This window comes from Micropterus dolomieu, linkage group LG03, assembly GCF_021292245.1.
Source record: "Micropterus dolomieu isolate WLL.071019.BEF.003 ecotype Adirondacks linkage group LG03, ASM2129224v1, whole genome shotgun sequence".
Classification (NCBI taxonomy): domain Eukaryota; kingdom Metazoa; phylum Chordata; class Actinopteri; order Centrarchiformes; family Centrarchidae; genus Micropterus; species Micropterus dolomieu.
The window spans coordinates 21,376,233-21,397,514 of record NC_060152.1 but is presented as its reverse complement, the minus strand read 5'-3'; the positions used below and the strand labels follow the sequence as shown (position 1 = coordinate 21,397,514).

General features: G+C 39.7%; 1 protein-coding gene across 5 annotated transcripts in view; it reads right to left on the bottom strand.

Moving 5' to 3' along the window:
* cdkal1 (CDK5 regulatory subunit associated protein 1-like 1) overlaps nt 1-21,282 on the bottom strand; it is a 283,565-nt gene that overhangs the window by 168,042 nt on the left and 94,241 nt on the right. For all 5 annotated transcript variants that reach the window (XM_046044868.1, XM_046044869.1, XM_046044870.1 and 2 more), the window contains 2 exons: nt 18,510-18,630; nt 1,055-1,158 (listed from right to left, as the gene is read on the bottom strand). In XM_046044868.1, the coding sequence (XP_045900824.1) occupies nt 1,055-1,158; nt 18,510-18,630 (225 nt within the window). The remainder of the gene's footprint in view (nt 1-1,054; nt 1,159-18,509; nt 18,631-21,282) is intronic.

The window sequence follows — 21,282 nt, the reverse complement described above, 5'->3', positions numbered from 1 at the left end:
TACACCACTGAAAACATAGTTGTGGATCTTATATTGCATTTCGGTCAATAGATCCTCAGAAATATTATACACTGGACCTTTAATCAAAAATGAAGCCAAAAGCTTAGTAGCACCTTGAGTAAGAATAGAGAGGGAGGCAATGCGATAAATACTGAATGTATTACTTTTGTTTCTCTTTTTGCTTTTCTTTTAATTTGAAAAGTGTTTTAAGTGTTTACATTTTAGTCAGTTCACTAATGAGTACATTCGTTTTTTAGAGCAAGAATGAACTCTAACTCATCTGTCAAGATAAAATAAAAGGTTTGTATAAACGTTTGTCTCTGACAACTCTCAGAAATGAGATCTTTGTTTGTATGCTTACACTGAACGAACAAGCTGCACATTTGATCGGGATTTAAAAGACAGCTCTTCTAAAACATTCAGGTTGAACAACATTTAAATTATGTGTGTGAGCAATGAAATGTTAATAGGATGTGACAATTGACCTTAGCTTGTTGCACAGTACTCCGGGCATGAAGACCCCAAACGCAGCATTTGACAGAAATGAGGCTAGAAGGTCTGTAATCCAGCGGGGAGAAGAGGAGGGGAGATAATGTAAGTGAGCTGCAAAGAAAATGAACACGGGTCTGAATTCCATTGCATATGCTTATTTGGCTCAAAGTGAGATTTGTGTTGTCAACTTGTAGACTTGCCCTTCATTGACCCGCCTGGGGCTCTAATAGAGACATGCCCTGCTGTGCGATTGGGGATTCTTAGTGTCTGCGCTTAAGGAACAGATGCCACACCACAACAGCTGTTCATCTGGCATCAAATTCTCCAAGAAGGTGGTTATCCAATATCAGCACCTTCTATTATCCAACAGTGGCACATCCAGTTCCACGGCATATAAGTCAAGTATATTAATCAGTGTATTTGTCGGACATTCAATGACCCTTATTGCCATTTAAGTTCCTTTTTTAAAAAATATTTTAAAATGATGCAGTATACACACACCACAATTCAACACCATGTTGTGATTGTGTGTGTGTGTGTCTGAGACAGATAATGTACTCACCCTGGAAAGACTGCCTGGCTCTCTCCACTAGCTCCGCGACAGGATAGCTGGCCAAGTCTCCTCTGGCATGCTTAGTCTTACAGTAGGTACATGCGTTCAGACACCTTGACAGACAGAAATAGACAAATAGAGAGACGGTGAAAGAAAGAAAAAGGGATGGATGATGAAAAGAGCAGTAGTCTTCAAACATCATCTTAGGGTTCAATGCCACAGATTTAAAATGTTATAAAACTGAGCACAGGAGTATGGACACTTTTTGTATTGCATTATATCTTGCACATTAAGGCTTCCAAACAAGCTCCTACTATATAATAAAGTTTCTTCATAATTTCTTCGTATTTGTTTCTTGTCCTATACTTGGCTTACATTCCATTGGGCAACACATTTATTTACTTGTTATGACAGATGTATTTTTTATAAAACTACAGTTGTGAATCATTACAACACAACATCTCAAAATTGACCAATACAGGAATTAACAAATGTGGAAATAGGGAGGCATTGAGGAGAACATGATGAGTGTACAGATAAATAAACAAGACTTTTCAGTGTTTTAATGAAATCTATTCATGCACATTTCATAACAGAGCAAACGCAGGAGAAGAAAGCAGGGAGCCAAAACTGCCCTTTGTCTCCTAAACTGTTTATAAGGACTCCAGCTAGCTCCAAAATAACTGGACAGCTGTCTCTCATACAGAGGGCAAGCAGTAGGAAGATTAGACTCAAAAGAGTTTTGTTTTACATAGAAGATTAATTCAAATTGATCATGAAAAGAGAGAATAAGAATATAAAGCAGAAAAATTTAAATAAGAAACAAAATACACAAGAGGGGAAAAAAAAGTGAAATACTGCCTCACACCAGATCCAAAAGCATGGCATGGTATCAACTCTAGGGGAGTCTTTGTTTAGAATGAAGGGCGCTTTTCTTTCCAGAGTTGTCTGTAAATCACTACTGAAAAGAAGGAAGGCCACTGCTAAAAGCATTTTTTGTATGTACTCCATTAGGGTTTCATTTCTGACCTCCCGATTTGTCAAACTGGAATAAAAATATTCATATTAACCACAGTTGTTTCTTTAAAATCACTACTTCACTGTTGGCTTAAATTTCTGGCAACTCCTCCAGTTAGTTCTAGGAACATGCTGCAAACACGAGTCAAACACCTTAATTACTTAAATGTTTGTGGGGATGAAAATATTGAAAAGGAACAAGACCATGCTATTCTCTCTTTTTTAAAATCATTTTTTTTACCCATTGCCACATGTGTTCTTGTACCTTTAAGATCTGGGGGTTCAGTTTCCTCTATATCTCAGTTGAGAATGAATGTAACATTGCAACATTTAAAGATCAATTCCTAATAGAGCCACACTAACAGAAATGTAAAGAACAAAAAACAGCCCACATGTAGAAAACAACATGTAGAATACAACATGTAGAATACAACGGCAAATGCTTTTTTCACTAAACTAACTAAGCTGTGACTAATATTGGACCACAGTCCAGCTAGTCATAAAGGAAACAACATGACCATCTACTAACAGCAGTGCTAATGCAAGCTTTTGACACAGTATTAAGATCAAAAGCCCCAGTTTCTCTTTTATAAAAACCTAAGAATTTTAAAACTGGTTTGGTGTGGGATTTATACACTCCAGTGCAACAACAAAAACATCTTACTAATGATTAACAACCATCAAATGCTGTGATGTAAGGCAGCTAGTATGACACTATGAAATAAGAGTGCTGTAGATAACAAGCATAAACCCTGTATCTGTACGTGACAGACTCATGGGATTTCCCAGAAGCTCGACATAAACAGGCTAAACACCACAGACTCCTGCTGGACCGAAGATACAATTGATGCCATGTCGATTCCAATTCATTCTAGAAGAGCACTTTGCCAAATTGTAGACATTTTTTCTAATTACTAGTCATAGCACGATGCCTGTAACATTGACAGATCTCTCGAAGTAGTGGAGAGACTCAGTGTATTCTCATAGTTTCCACTAAGTACTGACTAAAGTCTTGAAGCAGCTCTGATGAATAGGGAGAGACATTGTGGATCGAGTTAAGAAAGGCATTTCAGAGAAAATGACTGAATGTGCATAGAAGTTCAGTTCACAGACTGTTATAAATTCCACGTGAGAAAAGGATGTTAAAGTTTCATTTAAAATGTATTTATCAGGGGAAATGTTACTTGAGAATGCATGCTCTAATACTGTGGGTTCGCATTCGGACAGTTCTACGACTTATTACTACTGCTGGTTACTGAGCAGATCAGCTACAGTAGACCTGACAAAAAAGCAATGAGGTACTCAAGATACATATTTATTAAATAAATTATTAAAAGAAGTCATGCTGTTAGTGATTAGGGTCTTTTAATGCATTTATTAGACTGTGAAGACCTTCAAAAGAGTCCCCTGAAAAGCCAATAATGTCTTTATAATAATTCTGAAATACAACCAAAATGCCTGGAGCATTTTTTTAATGTCACCATGGTAAAGACAGAAAAGCAAAAAGAGAATACAGCTATCTATCCATCCATCTCTCCCTCTCAGAGTATTGCTTATCCTAGCTGAGGGCACTAAAGATGGCTGCTAGGTCACAGGACCTAGCTGTGGAGAAAACACAGACAGATGGGGTCCCACACATACACACACACACACACACACACACACACACACACACACACACCCCCACCCCACCAGGGGGTCCATCCATCTTAATGTGATCAGGCCCAGCTGAATGGATCCCACCAACATTAATCTCAAGAGACAGTCAGTGGCCTGCTAGGGTGTGTGTTTGCATCATTTGTGTGTATGTGTGTTCACGTGCCTGTGTGAGTGTGCTGCCTCTGAACATTTGTCCAGTATCACAACAACGCATTAGCAGTTTCAACCTCTCCATCAGCCTAAACAGACTGCGACAACTAGTCGGCGCCCTTAAGACTAACAGCGACTGAAGAAGAGGAGCAGCGTCACTCTCTCTGACACACACACATACACACATTTACTCTATATTCAATTTGTACTGGGCGGAGTTTTTTGATTCTGAATGTTTTCCTGAAGAGAAGACGTCACTGTTCATGAAAATTAACCAAGCAGCAACATAAACAGCACTCCAGTTGTGTAAGGTAGAACTACTTCTAGAATTACAACTAAATATTTTTCTTCCTTATCAAGACCTCCATCCTTTTCTTCCTTTGTTTCTGTCTTCTCCCCATTCTGTTTCATCCTGGTTAATTAAACCACAGAGGTAGCTGCCGTACCTGACAACAGTGCAGTTCATCAATGTGTTACAATGAGAGAAGCTACCTCCTGTGTGCGTGCGTGTGTGTGTGTGTGTCATGCACGAGAGACAGACTATCGTGTGGTTGCAGCCTTGAAAAGGTAACAAAGAAAGGAAAGCCCTGAGGTTCCTCTATACATTTGTAAACCTCACTCGACACACACACACACACACACACACACACACACACACAAATACAGTATAGTTTTCCTATCTGTAGCATTTTAAAGATACAGACTGGAGTGCTGAGCAGGAAAAGGTTTTCTCAATGACAAGCATTTAGAGTCTACACATTAATTAGAAAACTGCCGTAGGCACAAACAAATTGGGCCATGTGTGCATTTACTTGTGAGTGTGTATGTGTGTGTTCATGGGGGTTTGAATTGTGTGGGCTTGAAGATGCAATTATGAAAACAAAGCTTAAACTGTGAGGGGAAGTCTGAGTACTTTGTCAGTTCTAAAGCAAGATTATTCATTGCACTTAACTGTTGAGACTGGGAGAGGGGCGGAGTGGGTATAGGGGCAAACAAAATCTCAAAACTGCTATTATATGACTGAACAAAGCCTCAAGCCTGTAAGTTTACTGTTAATGTCGTTTCAAAGTCAAAGTGGAGGCTGCAAGATAATGCGGAGTCAAGGAACAAAGGATGCTGGCACAATGGAGTAAAGACCTATTAGGAGAAATGAATTGAGGATGATTAGTTATTCAGAGAAAGGTTGGCAGTTAAACCATATTTACCCTTGATACGCTGTCATGAGTAAGAGATGGTTGCATTCAACTTACAGTACATGGGAACTTTGCATGCACACCAACGGTCTTGTGTGACTCAGATAAAGACAATACTCTTTATACACCATATCTTATTTTGGGACTTAAACACTATCAGGACGTTGTTGTGGAGTTTATCCTTCTTGGCTCACTGTTATGGAAAAAAAAACATGGTTATTAAGAAAATACATTGTTGCCTCAATTTTAAAAAAACCCAAAAGAGTTAAAGTGTTTGAAGAACCTGATCAAACACTTTATTGATAATGTCAAACAATACGAGTACAATTTTCAGTAGCTTTTTTTTTGCAATGCCCCATTGACCGGTGAGCAGTCCATTAAGACTACAAAACAAAGGGGTTTAACTTGAGTATGAAGCTGTTTTACAGTCATGGACTTGTTTTCCATTCTGCTAATAAGTAGCTCTGACCATACTGAGAAAGAAATAAACACAAAGTTCTCTCACCATTATTTCACATAATATTGTTTTTGCATTTTATGTGTGTGTTTGGTATGCGTGCGCCTGTGTGTGTGTGTGTGTGTGTGTGTGTGTGTGTCTTTCTCTCCTATACACAGCTGGGGCCCATTCCTCTCAGTGTTCAGACTGTGTGTCTGACCTCTTGAATTCAGTTACTTAGTCTCGTGTTCCCATCGCTGCACACTGAAACAGCTCTCAGCTCTTTGTGTGTATGCATTTTAGAAAATGTGTCACATGCTGACCTTGGATTTCTGCAACTACTACAGTAGCCTCGCTTGTTGTTTTGACTAGAGGGAGACAGCACGTGTATCTGTGTGACAGCATGTGCAAGTGTGAGAAAACACAACCCTAAGTCTACATAGAAATTGTGTTTTCCCAACTTCTTGTTTTGTCTATAGACAGACCTCGAGACAGTGTTTGTACTAGATCAGTCGGCCCATTGTTACTGGACAAGAATTGTACGGTGTTTGTTTATTATGAACCACCACACATACTGCTAAAGTCAAGTGGTTAAACATCTGATTTGAAGTTAGACTTGCAGGCTGGTTGATTATCTTACCTGTTGCCTTCCTGCCTTACTGACTACTTCACTATGTAACTGACTGACTTATTAAAGGTGGAGAAATCCAACACCATGACAAATATCATGATATAGAGCAAACAACGACACTGCAATTAACATAACTAGCGTTTCCCATTTACAGATTCAGGGCTGCGAAGAAATTCCTGATTCTTTTTCTGCGCACACATAGAACGGACAGCTAGCAGACAGAAACGAGAAATTCGCTGAATTTGACAAAAAGATTTTCTAATCCAAAACATTGGATTAGAAACGCATTCCCCACCTTTAAATAACTTGTCGTCAACCCTTGTGAATGACAAGCTGACTTTACTAATGCAAAAAGTACAGATTCACTGGCAGGCAACCTGACTCAGTGACCTCCTCACAGTAACTTAACAAGTGACAGAATAACCCTTTGGTTTCACTAGTGTCTGACTCCTTCCCTGAGTCACTGGCCAAGTATGTGAGTGACTACCCAACCCAGGATATCTGTATGAGAGAAGTTAATTAAAGCCTTAATAAGACCCTTGCAGACTGTGTGCCTACTTTACAGGGTTGATCGAACACATGCCTCCATAGCATAGGTTTCACTAAAATGTGCCAGAAAGGGGGAATGTGCCACTGCCAAGATTCTAGATTGATTTTAGATGGCGTTTTACACTTCTATGAACTCTGGGAAACAAAGATTGAGATATTTTGTCCATCAAAAGTCACTTTCAGGCAACATCACAGTTGGCTGCCATCTCATTGGTCACACACTGCAAAGCCAGCAGCATAGCCAAACTCAAACATTTAAGCACTTTGGCTAAGCATTTGAGCAGCAGGCCCACCCACAGGAGCACTGCTGCATTCTGTGTTTTCATTCTCTGCATAGAAAGATAAAGAAGAAGTGCAAAGAGATTCTGCAGCTAACGATGTAACCTTATTGAAGATGGCTTCAGTACGGGCCTTGCAGTGGATCACCACAGAACATAGTAGTTTCTGAAGGTATATGTGGGTCATTAAACATAATAACTTTATTTAAGTTTATGTTAACAGTTATTTTTTCACCTAAAATTGGGGGAGTATCCATGAAAAGTTACAAGTTACAGTTCTTGCACACTTCATCTGATTAATTTCCAATGCAAGAGCCCTTACATTGAAGTTAAGAGGATCTTTGACCTAAGTGCCAGTGATTCCTGTAAAATCCAATGCACTAACCCATACAAAACAACAAAATACATTATTGTCCAAATAATCTGACTGCACTGCATATGTACATGCACCCTTACCAACAAACAGCATGCTTCATGTTTGAGTCACAAAAGGAAAGCCTAATCTCTGGTTTGATGATTCTGTCTTAACTACTATGGACCATTAACTCTTGGAAGGAAACATGTAGGAAACTGGTTTGTGCAAATAGTGTGTTTGCCTGTGAAACACTGGGGATAACTCAGTTACTCAGGGGTTCTGTAGTGTAATGCCTTCTAATGACACATAATCTCATTTTGTCCAAGGAGACACATCAATCTTTTAGATTTACTGTGTGGAGCAGAGTCTCTCCTGGTGAGTGAGTAGCAAGAACAGTGGATGGAGAGTGTGTGTGTGTGTGTGTGTGTGTGTGTGTGTGTGTGTGGGTGAGTGAGTGTGTGGTGTGTGAGTGTGTGTGTGTGTGTGAGAGAGAGGCATGTATTTGTGTGTCGAGCAGTAGGAAAGAGGGAAATGGAATAATATGTTCAGATCAGTGGAGCTGAAAACTACCCATACATTGGATTGATAAACAGCAGGAAAGGCCACCATGGTACATAGCTAGAAGAGGGCTGTGTGTGTGTGTGTGTGTGTGTGTGTGTAAGTAAGTGGAAACATGTCTTGAAATGATAATGTGTGTGTGTTTTGGGAATGAAATAGAAAGGAGAAAATGGGAATTCCTTTGTGGAGGTGTGTATGTGTGTGATTGTTTCTGTGTTAAAGTGCCAAATCAAAAGAAAGTGTGTATAATGTGCATCCATGCATTCCCACAATCTTACACATATGTACGTGATCAGAAACCCTTATGTAAACACACTTCACTCCTCTGTAACTCTACTTCTCTGAAGCACATCAGCACATTTTCTCCCTCTTTTGATGCTGCTTCACATGATGCATTTTCACTTCTGCTCCTCGGGGAGGAAAACAACACAGAAACAAAAAGATGAGATCATTGACCAACGAACAACAAAATGAAAACGCAGTCAAGTAGAGCAGTGTAACATGGCTTGAGTATTTGCTTTTAAGATGAAGGTGAGATATGGACAAATTATCTGCAGTGAATATTGCATGAACCCCAGTGGTGGTGATATTACAGTCTGAATGGGAGTCTCAAGCTGGAGCACACATGGCTGCTTCGACTGTTGGGGGAAAGCATGTGTGCAGGAGAAAGAGGGAAAAGGGGGAGACTCCTAGCTTGTGTCTTGGTGGCATATCAATGCAAAGATGGCTCCTTATTCTCTTAGGCAATTCAAATTACAAAAAAGCACATAGGCCTGATTCAATTTGCTTTTAACTCAGCTAATGACTCCCCATCTCCCCAGTTTCTCCCCATCTCTCTGTACCCCCCCCCGCCCTTCTCTTTCAAGCAGAGACTTTTATCTGCTCTATTCTTACAGTGACTGTTTTTTTCTTGATAGTCTGTCTTAGTGTGTCACCAATGAGCTGTGGTGCGTCTTTTTAACTCCACCCCCTCAAGGCCTCTGGCATTAAAAACACAATGTGCTGAGTTCGACCGATCTCCTAACAGAAACTGTTGCGAGCAGGGCTAAGAAAAGAATCCAGCATTAGAAGAAGCAGCTCTGAGGCAGTGCTGATTGGGACAGAGAAAGTGGAGCGCGACTATCAGGTGCTAAAGACGGCCATTTGTGTGTGCTTAAAAGCATAAAAGAGAGCCGGTATGATAATAGTCAATAGAAAAGTGGCTATCGAATAATGTTTATAAACTGGAAAGTTAACTGGATCTAACGGTTAGGAAATGCCGAAAAGGATGTGGTGTTTTTTGATGAGGATTATTTTTGATGTCTGTTCAAAAGCAACTGATGTTTGCATTATTATTAAAAAAGGTTTTTGTATTGTACATCTTTGCTGCTGTTATTTCCTTCCAGCTGTGCGACTCTGTGTTCTAGCCACTTACAGCACGTGAGAGGAAGTTGTACAACCCTAATGCGTTTATGCAACCATGTCGAGCTCCAGTGCTATGAGGCAAAAAAACAGATACAATGCTTTCTTGATTTCAGTCATTATGGGTGTGGATGTGTCTGGTAACTTTTATTACAACATATTTGGGCTGAAAAAATAAAATAATTATTATTTTTCACAATGCTGTATTTCCATCACATTTATGATGATTGAAGTAATTTCAGATATAACAATTTGAAATCTGATCAACCATAGCCACAAACAGAAGATTTGTTGACTATAATGAAACCCAAATGTTTTTAGGGCAGAAAAACTGTTTTACATATTATACTACTGCTGTTCTACACTACCACTGATTGATATAGTAATTTGAAGAACTTCGTAGGAGCTTTTAGAAATTCATATCAAATTTCTATAATATTCCCCGAAAACCACGAAATGCTGCGCGGGCGCATACAACCACATATGAACATTTAGCAAACACAATCAATCAGTGCTTTGGGTTGTACTGTATGTTTAAACATGGATCTGTACGTCATTTCCACTCAAGCCTCTGCTATAACAACACCTGACTATTTTTGGGTTACCTCAACAGGAAGAGTGAGCTTAAAATCACCTTAATTTGAAAAAGCCATTGCTTAGAGCAGTTTAATTTGGGAGAGAAGGATTAACAATGAGTACAAAGGAATGTAGAAAGAAAAAGAAAGAAAGGATTTGAGTAGTCTAACATTAAGTATAAAAGCTGTGTTGTCACTATAAACCCGCTTTCACATGTCAAAACCTGGAAAAACATGGTAAAACAGCTTTGTCTAAAACTGTGTCCTCAACTCCTCTTCTATTACTCTGGGTGACCAGGGAGCATTATTCCTGCAAGCCAAAGAGGGAGCAGCTCACTGTTCCTTCCTCATTCCTTGAACTAAAAGCAACTAAACAGTCTTTCTTAAGAATATGGGGATTCTGGCCCTGCCATTAGGTCAGGGGCAGAAGTGATAAAATACTATTGTTTCAATGTCTCCTTTAAGGTAGTAAGTCGCAGGATGTTGCTGCTGTGTTTGTGTCCTAACCTTGGTCCTGTCTGTTGCTGCCTGCAGCTTATTGTTTCTCCTCTCCATCTAGATATCTGTGACCCCAAAGTCACTTCTCTCTCAGCTTGCTAAAGCCCTCAACGTTACACCTTGGTCACAGTGGTTAACACAAATCTATGTAAAGGTCAGAAGAGAGGTTGATAAGACCTATTATTCCACTGTGGCTGCGTGCAGAGTGGATGGAGAAGTTGTGGCAGCCAGACGCAAATTACAGGAAACAAGCAGTTTACACACTGGGCAAGCTAACCGAGACACATTCGCAACACACGCTAACACACAAGCACAGAGAAACTTTTCACTTTGCTGGCTTTGTTTACATTGTGTGTACGTGTGTTTTATGTTTTTATATCCCGGTGGGGACTTTTACATGAATGCACACTAACCGATGGGAGCTTGTGTCACTGTGGGGACAAAAATTGAGGTCCCCTCAAGTAGAGACTGCTTTTTGAGGGTTAAGATTTGGTTTTAGGGTTCAGGTTACAATTGGGTTAAGTAAAGGGGTAGGGGAAGGGTTAAGGTTAGGCATGTAGTTGTGATGGTTAAGGTTAGGGTAAGGAGCTAAGAAACGCATTATGTCAATGAGGTGTCTCCACAGGGACAGTAGAACAAACATCTGTGTATTTTTCTATGGGGACCATTAGTGACTGTAAGGATGAAGCAGGGATAAAGGCCTGTGAGAAATTAGCCACTAGCCTGTTCAAATCCTTTATGACTGTAGCCAAACACAGAAATGAATAGAATAGAGAAACAACATGGAAAATAATGTATTAGAGATTAATGCTGCATAGCTTGAGTAAAGCTTCCAAAGCATTCATGTTTAAAAAGGTATTAAATATATTTTCAAAACCCTAACAATGGCGTCATGTAATTTTTAACATGGCTTAATGGCCAGATTAAATTAGCTTTCCTTTAAAGAGATATGTTACAGACATACAAGAAAGTGGGAAAAAAGGGGAGAAATTAATTGAAGGAAAGAAGATAAAATACCGTATGGGCTCCAAGGTTATCTTTTATACTCACTGGATAGGTGAAGCTAGTAGGCTTTACGCAGAGAGGGAGAAATTTCCACTCTCCTGTCAACAAAAATCGGGACAGTGGAACATTTGTGTGTATTAAACCCTTCAATGCTTGCTTCTATTTCATTTGTCGACCTGTCGTCACCTTAACCCTGCAAGCATTTGAAGGACAATGATGTGCAGGAGGTGGCTGAGGAAAAATTAACCCAAAAGAAGCACAATATTTTCACAGTATCAAATAATAGCTAAGAAAACATCATATATTAATAGTAATGCCTATTTATTGGGGGAGGATTCGAATGCTGAAGTTGGCTATTAGTTTGGGGTTGGAGCAGAGGATCACTGACACCTGACTTTTAACACACTGCCAAAATGTGGCTAAACAGGAAAAAGACAGATAATGAAATGAAATGAGCTGTAACTGTAGAACAAAGGATTTTTTTTTTTTCCCTGGAGTGTAATGGCAATAGTTCACACAAATACACAGAAAAGTGTAATGTCGTAAATTCCTTGTTTATGATGGTGGAGCATCACAATTCGACTCGTTCACAAAAAGGCTTTCACTGTTGCTGACAACACATACACAAACATAGATATACAAAGAGCAAGAAGGAACCATTAGTGTAGCCTAGGGCACAACCCACACATACACGCAACAGCTTCCCTAATAGTATCAAGTGTGCTAAAACTGGGACACAAAACAGAGCATTAGAAAGACATAGTGTCTTTTTCCACTCTGAGGCTGTATGAAATATGTACTCTGGCCTCAGGCTTATCTGTTTGCATAAAGAAGCAATGGTAGAAACAATAAACAATCCAACACTAAATGCTGGTGACTGGAACGTACGCCAATTACAGAGCACAAGACCGACATCAGCTAATGGAGTCAGCATGAGAAGCATGAGTAGGGTGGAGTTCAAAGGAACCACATCTGATTCAACCCCAATGTTGGAAAACACCAACAGTGTGTATTTCCAGTATTTCTCTTGTTTATCCTTCTCATTCATAAACTACTATTCCCCCCACTGCTTCACCGCTCTCACTGACCATTCAATATGTACCTGTGAAAAAGATTTCTGTTGTAATGCGGCAAAGCTGAACTTCGGAGATGGACAGGTTTGACCTTTATCAAAAGCTGTTTAAAATTTAAGTAGATAATTTCAACTCCCTTAAAGCCTTGGCAGTTAGCAGCTTTTGTGTCACTTCGTCTTCAAAAGCCTTTTAACTTTCCTGATATTCAAGATGGAGTGATGCTGTCTGGAGGTCTATTAATGGTGTTGATGCGCACAAAAAAAAATACATTTGAGATTGGGTTAGTTTAACTCTATGTTATAGACACAGTTTGTTCAACAATCCCAATTGTTTATTATGTCACTGAAGCTAATTATTGCATTTACATTGAGTTTTATTGAAATGGATTCTAACAATTAGATTGGATGTGTACTTTGGTGCAACTTGCTGCTATGGGACTAAAACCTTCAAAGAAATAATCAGGGCTTTCTACTTATTAATGTGTCAAGTACAGATGACTCATAATAATTGTGCTAATGGCCCAGGAGAAACCCAACATACTTCCTTTAATAGAAAGCCAGAGGGCATTTGAGGACTAGCTGGACTATACTGAATATATTTTCTGATAGGGATAAAATTAACTTGGTGGAGGGAGAAGGCCAATCTAATTTGGATTTAATAGGTGCAAATGAATTAATATGTGGCTTAATGAAACTAATATTGTGAATCAATTTGAATTCTAAATTAAATTTTCATAGGTAGTCCCAGGTGAAACTCTACACCAGGCTGTTTTCTACCAATAAAGTAAAGGAGATGGTACAGTAGGGTTCATGTGTCAGACCCAGACCACAATTTTCTTTGTGCAGAGTAATTTGAAGTGACGACATGGGTTTTATTTAAGAATATGAATGTTTAATAAGAATTGAAGACTTTGAGGTATCTTTGGGGTATTTGGTAGATGGAAGATTTTTACAGGTCCCCCCGGATCCATCCATCCAACTGCCCTGATCTGCACCTCCGAGAGCACTGTGTACCATGTTGCACATTGCACCTTTGTTTAATAAAGTGATATGTCAGTGTCCTGGCATGTTGATATTAGGCAGGTAGGCTGTTCACCGTGTTCTCTCATGATATAGTAAGAAAAACACAAGTATCTATTTTAAGATATGTTAATAGTTTCATTCCCTGAAATTATTTGAGATTCTAGAGTTTAAGGACCTGCACATAACTTGTGAAGCACTCCACCCTGCAGCACATCAACTTGTCACAAGGGAAGGAGAGGGAGTGACAGAGAGAGAGAAAGCGCAATCGCTTAAATGAAAGCATCCCAAATGTTCACACAGAAAGAAACTGGAGACATGAAAAGGCCACACACACACACACACTACAAATTAATAGTTCTCTTGTGACGCAGAGGCAGTTTGGAGAACAAATGCAACTGATGTTGTGCATGTGTGTGTCTGTGTGTCAGACAAAGATCCCTCTGTTTCATCAGCTGACAAATGTCACCATTGATGTCACAAATACCTCAGAGGGATATTTAAAACAGATCATCTAAACAGAATACATAAAGAGCACATTCTCTCTCTTTTCTTTAGTGCACACATACACTTATGCAAACCATGTCAAATTAGTGCCACCGATGACTGACCAGCTCACACAAAAGCACACATTAAGCTTGGATTTTCAGTAACACCAGTACTTGTGAGAGATTTGTCAACAGCCGATTCACCCAGTCAACATATTCAGTGTAATCCCCAGCCTCCTAAAAGAGTTCCAGATAAAAGAGTAAAAACAAGGGGATTTATTTGTAGCCAGCGTGACCCCTTTAAAAAGCAACGGCAAGTTCATCTAGATCAGATACAGACCCCCTGCTGGAGGGAGGCTGGTAAGGGACATCTGTACAACTATACACACACACACCCCAACACAAAAGCACATAAAGCAAAAAGTACAGATATTCACACTGTATCTGTGATTTGTTAGTGACCAAGAAAGAGACTGATATCCACTTAGCAACCATTATAAAAAATGACACAGAGGCTTCAAAAGAGCCAGAAACAGTGTGTCTGCCTCTGCTGTAGCTATTCATAACAGAAGCCAGGAATAAACCAATCATTTGACTCTGGTGGCCAATTTTAGGCAGTGGTTTACAGGGGAGCAGGGAATGAGACTTTGAAAACAAATTGGCAGGCCAACCCTATTACACAGTGGCATTTTTGTTGAACCACTTGAATTTACAGTTTTTGTGTAGTCTAACAAGCCTTCAGGAATAAAGTTCACTGAGCTCCACAGACTATAAACATCTAAGGCCACGTTCAGACTGCAGGCCAAAATGACCCAAATCAGATTTGTTTTGCTAATGTGAGACTCACATGTGATTATTATTATTTTTTTTTTTTTTTACAACAGTGTGAACAGCCCAAGTCACATGGGATGTGATTTTTTCCAGTTTGGATTTGTCCCGCTTTCATATGTGGTCCAAATCAGATACAGGTCAGATTTTTTGAAATGCAACCTCAGTCTGGACAGTCAGATCAGAATCCATGCGACTCGGACGTCACTTCAGAGTGACACAATTCTAACTGTCCAGGCGGAAACAGTAGAGAGAAAGGGTTGTAAGGCCTATATGTGCTGTACAGTACCAGATACTATAATTAATGCAATGAAAAGGACACAACATTTTGTAATTCAGGAGAATTGTGACCCCGGGAGGAAACTAGGAGTGGGCAATGGTAAACAGGAGTCTCCTGCTGCGTGTAAAGTCATATTACTATTTTAGCGTCCCATTCAGGCCATGAGCAGTTCACACTGGAGTCTGATATCGGCCACAAGGGGGGTGCCAAACAATTGATACAGCAATATATCGTTATACATTTTTCCATGATACTGTATCGATTTTCCAGCCCACCATATCGATATGTTTTTAAAAAACATTATAAATTGACGTTTAACTCAATGCTAGCATATAATAGGAATCTCCATTAACATGCTAATTCCCAGTGGCCTAAAATTACAGCTATCACTAGGTGGAGAAAGGGCAGCACAACACTGAGTCACTGAACAGTTATCAATATAATGTGATGTAGATTAGACTTAGGTGGTACAGAGCAATTTGTATTTTCAGTTAATTCAGTGAATTAGTATTTTTATGTTCCTTTTACAAATAAATTTTTTTTTAATAATTTTTCATAGTTTTTCTGTAGTTCTGTCATTTTAATTTACAGACTGAAAACTGTGTGCTGTTTTTTTGTGCTGTTTGGATTTGCAGCGAATAAATAGAGAAAATGCAACCTTTTCACAGGCATTTTGTATTCATAGTCAGATATCATAATTAGGGCTGCAGCTAACGATGATTTTAGTATTCCAAGCTTCGATAGATAATTTCAACGGTTCATCGATGTATTGTTTAAGAAGCACTTTTGCTTGCCCCCCCCCGGTAACGGGATCGGCTGTGCTTTATAGGTGATAGATATTTATTAGTCCTACAGCAAACATCAGACCAACAACCAGACAGCTGCTTTACAAACACCAATATCACCCGAGTGCTACAGAAGCTATACCACAGGCTCTTGCAGGCTACACAACTTTTCACCGTGCTGTTCACACAACTTGCCGTCTTGAAGTCGTTGTGACGTTCACACTACGTGACTTATCGGTGACAGGGACACACACGCAATACGCGAGCTGACAGCGGCTGTCACCCCATGTTGGCCTCCAAATTTGGTCAAGAAAACACACGTGAAATGTGAAACAGGAAATGAGCGATCCTGCACATTAAACAGCCATTTGTTATTATAAAGATGGCAATTGTAAAGAATCTGGGTGATAGAATGGATTAGTACACGCAGGTAGCAGGGATCGTCTGAGCTACAGAGAGAGCTGGAGGGGAGTTAAAAGGTGCAGCTCCCCGACACCCAGTTAACTCATGACTGTGAGGTTACAACTCGCGGTCCAAAAACGAGAACAACAAACACACGTGTACATTTTCAGCTGAGGATTGCGGCTTACTTTGGTTAGCCTTCAACTACACAATCAATCATGATTTCAGCTAAACACTGAAGTTGCTGTTACTGTTACCTTGTCTGTGGTCAGCTGGCAGAACACCGACTGCTTTCTGATAAGGTGCCGTCGTGCTGTTGCCGAGGCGACATAAGTTTCGTTTTACGGTGGATGGACATTAACATTACAGAGTTGTTGTTTTCTTTAGCTTTTTTTCTTTCTTTCTTTCTTTCTTTCTTTCTTCCTTCCTTCCTTCCTTCCTTCTTTGGACACTTTCTTCTTTGTCCCTTGCTATTTTCTCTCTCTTCCTCCACTTTGCAAGCAGCGCCATTAAACGTCGTGTTCACAGCGTAAACGCGATGTACGAAAGTAATAAATGTCCCTGCGAAACACTGTGCTGTAAAATTACATGGATTAAACGAAGCATTGATGCAAAGAATTTGTGTCTAAGCATTTTATTTATTGATTTAATCGATAATGTATCATTTTAGGATTGTCTAGCAATATATCGATTATCGCAGGATTGCTGTAGCGTGACATTATCGGTATTATGAACATGTATGAGGCACCATTTAAAAAATAATGTGAACAGTCAATCAAAATCCGGATCTGGGCAAAACATCCGAAATGAGCATAAAGGCCTGCAGTGTGAACGTAGCCTAAGACACAGTCAACTCTTTAGGAAAGCACTGATTTGATTTTTTAATTGACACTTGACAGAAAGTAATCATGACACAATGTTGTTAAACATGTAAGACAGATAAAAAATATATTAATACGTAACATTTTGTCTTCCACAATTTGCTAATTTAAGTTTTTGCAGACAAAAGTCCCCTTTTAATAGTACAAAATGTATTACACTTATTGTGAGAATGTGAAGTATCTTGTCACCACACAGCATCACACTCAAAATAGCCATAAAAATGCTTACTGCGGTAAAAACTAATATATGTCCTGAAAACACAGCCTTCTTGTTCGTGAAGCACTATGTTACAAGGACTCAAATGCTGATGCACTTTGCCCAGAAGGTTCAAGGACACTGATGGAAATTCCCCTTACTGACAAATGCAAACCGTGATATAGCGATTAGCAAAACAGCTTAAGCTTGTTTTCTTGACAGTTAAATAATATGCTGAAGGACTTGAACCAATTAGTGCAAGAACTAAAAAACATTTATTTAAAGCACGAAAGCCGAGTCTCACAGAACACTAGTGCTGCATCTACAAGTTATTTACTTCCTCGCTTTGTGAGTCAGGCCATTAGTGGTTAGGTACTGAGGACGTGGAGGAGGATGATTGATGGATTATCATCGGTGGAGGCCCAGCACAGTGGAAATTAGCCTGTCGTAACCTTTTCAACTGGCCCACTGAGGATACAGCACATGGGTTAGTAGAGACACACGGATCTGTAAACAACATGAAATTAGCCCATAAAAAAAAACATGGGCGTACATGTGGGTGTGGGTGTGCTTGTGCATCCACACACATGAAAGTGGTCAAGCCTATCTAACTACCCATCCATCCAACTGTAGCATTTATCTACAATATGTGCATTTATTTATCCAATGACCCTATGAAATATTCATAACTGACATTGCTGTTTAGGGTAAAATATAAACAAAGCACAGTAGTAGGCAGAAGTATTGTTAAACTCACTGCCAGTGACATAACAGGCAATTGTAACTGGATAATACATTACATATGATGGAAAAGGGTGAGAAAGGAATGAAGTCTAGCTATGCAATTGTGTCAGTTTTTTCCCTGCTTTCATGATAGAAATCAAATGGAAGCAGAGACAAAAAGCTAGACACCTGTAGGGTTTCTATTACATTTACATTTGAGGAAGAAATGGCACTATATGCACAAGCACTACAAACACCCTACCACACACTCATACACACACACACACCCCCCAAGCAAACCATGTGAAATTGATACAATTAGAAGCACAGAGGGGCTCTGTTTAAGTGGTTGTGCAAATAGAGGGAGAGTATTCACACACACACACACACGCGCTGTAAACCGGAATGGCAGGGAAGCAGTAAAATTGAATTCACAGTTAATATTTTATGAGTCATGTTCTCTGTTTGTGTGTCTGTATCCTACCCAGTGTTAATGGAGATGATTTCAATGAGAGGGTTCTTCCTGATCTTGGGCAGGTCCAGTCTAGCCCCTCCAAGCCTCCGGCCTCCGTCTTTCTTCTGACCCAAAAGACGAACTGAGTGGCCTGGAAACAAGAAACAAAATTTTAAGACGTATTCCTTTTAAACTGAAAACACACACACACACACATATATATATATATATATATATATATATATATACATATACATATATACACATATACATATGTGTGCGCGCGCGCGCGCGTGTACGTGCGTGCGTGCGTGTGTGTGTGTATATGTATCACTTCTTCTCATTAGTCTGTGTCCATAATACAGACTCAAATATACAGTACACACAAAAGCTCACCTGCACAGCTACATTTACATACAACCTTTCACCCACAAACGCAATTCCAAATATACAAAGCAAGCTTAGATTGCCAAACCAAAGCCTTCATTCAACTTATCTCATTTACTCAACGCGATGTTAGGGTGACACAGGTTCGGTAAGAGCAGCATATTGGATGTGGTACACAATGTGGTACAGGCAGGGTCAAAGGAGACAGAAGTTAACAGATCTGGCTGTGCAGGAAATGGCATAATAGAATAACCTCTGGCATCAGATGCATTTTAAATCAATTAAGGATGAACGTAAATACACAAAGAGGGAAGTAGGGCTAAAATATGTATTCTTGCTCAAATTAACTCCACTGATATTGCCTAAATAGTTGTTAATACAGTTAGAAACCATGAAGGAGAGGAAAGAAAAAGGGAATCTCCAAAATAAAGAGGACTATTTCACTCAAATCCTTTATTCCAACTGCAAACTGTAACAACTCTAAAACTAGTATTACTTACAGATATCACAAATGGAAATCCATAGCTGTGTCTCAGCTAATAGCAAGTGATGTCTAGCCTTTGGTGCGCAGAAATGGGATGCAGTAGTCTCTCTTCTCCAAACATTTAATAGGCTACCAGCTAGAGGGGTGTGCGAGATGGAGGCGCTGAGGGATGGAATTGTCTTCCTGTTTTCATCCGCTTTACATGGGTCTCCTGGGAGGGTGGGCTCAGGGCAGGGAGCATGGCTATCAATTGGTAGATAAAAATGACAATCTGCCCCAAAGGAGGACAAAGAGCCAATCAGTGAGGCGTGACTGGTCGCAATATCCGAGTACAAGCAAGGAAATTAGAAAACTTCCCTTGTGGAAAACCGCTGGGACTTGGAGTGAGTTCGGCCATGCTTTTTTTTTAATAGTTAGCTATCTGTGTGTCCATCTTTGGTCATGAAACATGGATTTAAAATTCATGTGTGTTCTAATATGCTTCCCTCTGTGACCGTCGCTCTATCAGTTGAATGATCGATCAATTCATCCACACATCAGTTTCACAGTTCCACCTGCTCCTCAACTACTGCTTTAAACATTTTTATCAACTTCATTCATCAAATGTACTAATGAGAGAGAAGAGAATTAAGGAAATACCAGAGTTGATGGCAAAAAGATGTACACTAGCAGAAAAGGTCGACAGGTATTTTTTCTTCTTGATTATAATGTTCAAGGCCAAAATTTTAAACTCATTCAGCTGAGTTCCCCTTTCAAAAGCATGATAAATGTGTAGCCTTTTATTTGAAATGATTATACTGTCATGCATATCACTTTATCCAAATAACAGTCGTTGAGTAGTAGATTTCATGACAAAATTAAACCCCAAACAATTTCACAGGGCATGAGAACCTAACCTACCAGATGTGAATAATAACAAGATAACACGATCTAATAAGTACTGCACCAATCACACTGGACGGTAAAAATGAAAACTAAAACTATACTTGTTTTCCCAAAGCATAAACCGAGAGGCTATCACAGAATGAGCCTAACCATAATAGCTTGCATGCAGAGGTTCAACAATGGACTTTGGCGCTCACATTTGGGAGATGTGCTGCTTCACTTGCTTAAAAAAAAAAAAGGCAAGACGGTAATTTATCTTACGGTTAGATTTCCAGATGTTTTTCCAAATTATGAGATTGTCCTTTCTTATGAGACTTGGACATTGTCATTCTCCACATATTATGTGCCTCTAATACTGCACAGGACCCCTGTCAACGTGACTGCCACCAAAGACTCAAGAAATAATTTCACTACCAGCATGGAATCGCTCCAGGAGTGTACCCAAAGCCAAATTCAATTTCAGGGCCTAGAGGACCATGCATGGGAAGCACAAAAAATAAAATAGCTAAGTTGAGTTGCTGAAGAAAACCAAAGAATGCTGCCCTATTTGTCATCTCAATTACAGAGTTTAGAGGGGCCAACTGCTGTGATGGGCAACCCCGCGTAGAAACAGACACACACACTGACACACATATCACCCTATACCACATTTTATTGTTACTGACTGCCCTCCTCCTTTCCCTCCTGTGTTTTCCCAATCTCTCTGTCCTTTGTTCTTTTCTCTCCTTCATAAATACAAACTGACATAAATCCTTCTATCCACTCATAATTGCCCCTTTCAACATGCTAGGGAAAAGGAGGGAGGGAAGGCACAAATAGATGGATGGATAGATGGATGGTTGGGTCATGATAGAAAAAAAAAATACATCACAGATGAAATGTGTACAGAGGAGCCAGATGGATGGTTGGATCAGAGAGGTAGGGAGTAAAAGATTGACCTGTTGACCTGTCTAATGTCTCATAAGTGGAGGGCCTTGATGTGTTCCCTGGTTGGACTGTAAAGCAGCAGCCAGGATCAGGTGATGGGGGCACAAAGGTGGCAGATGA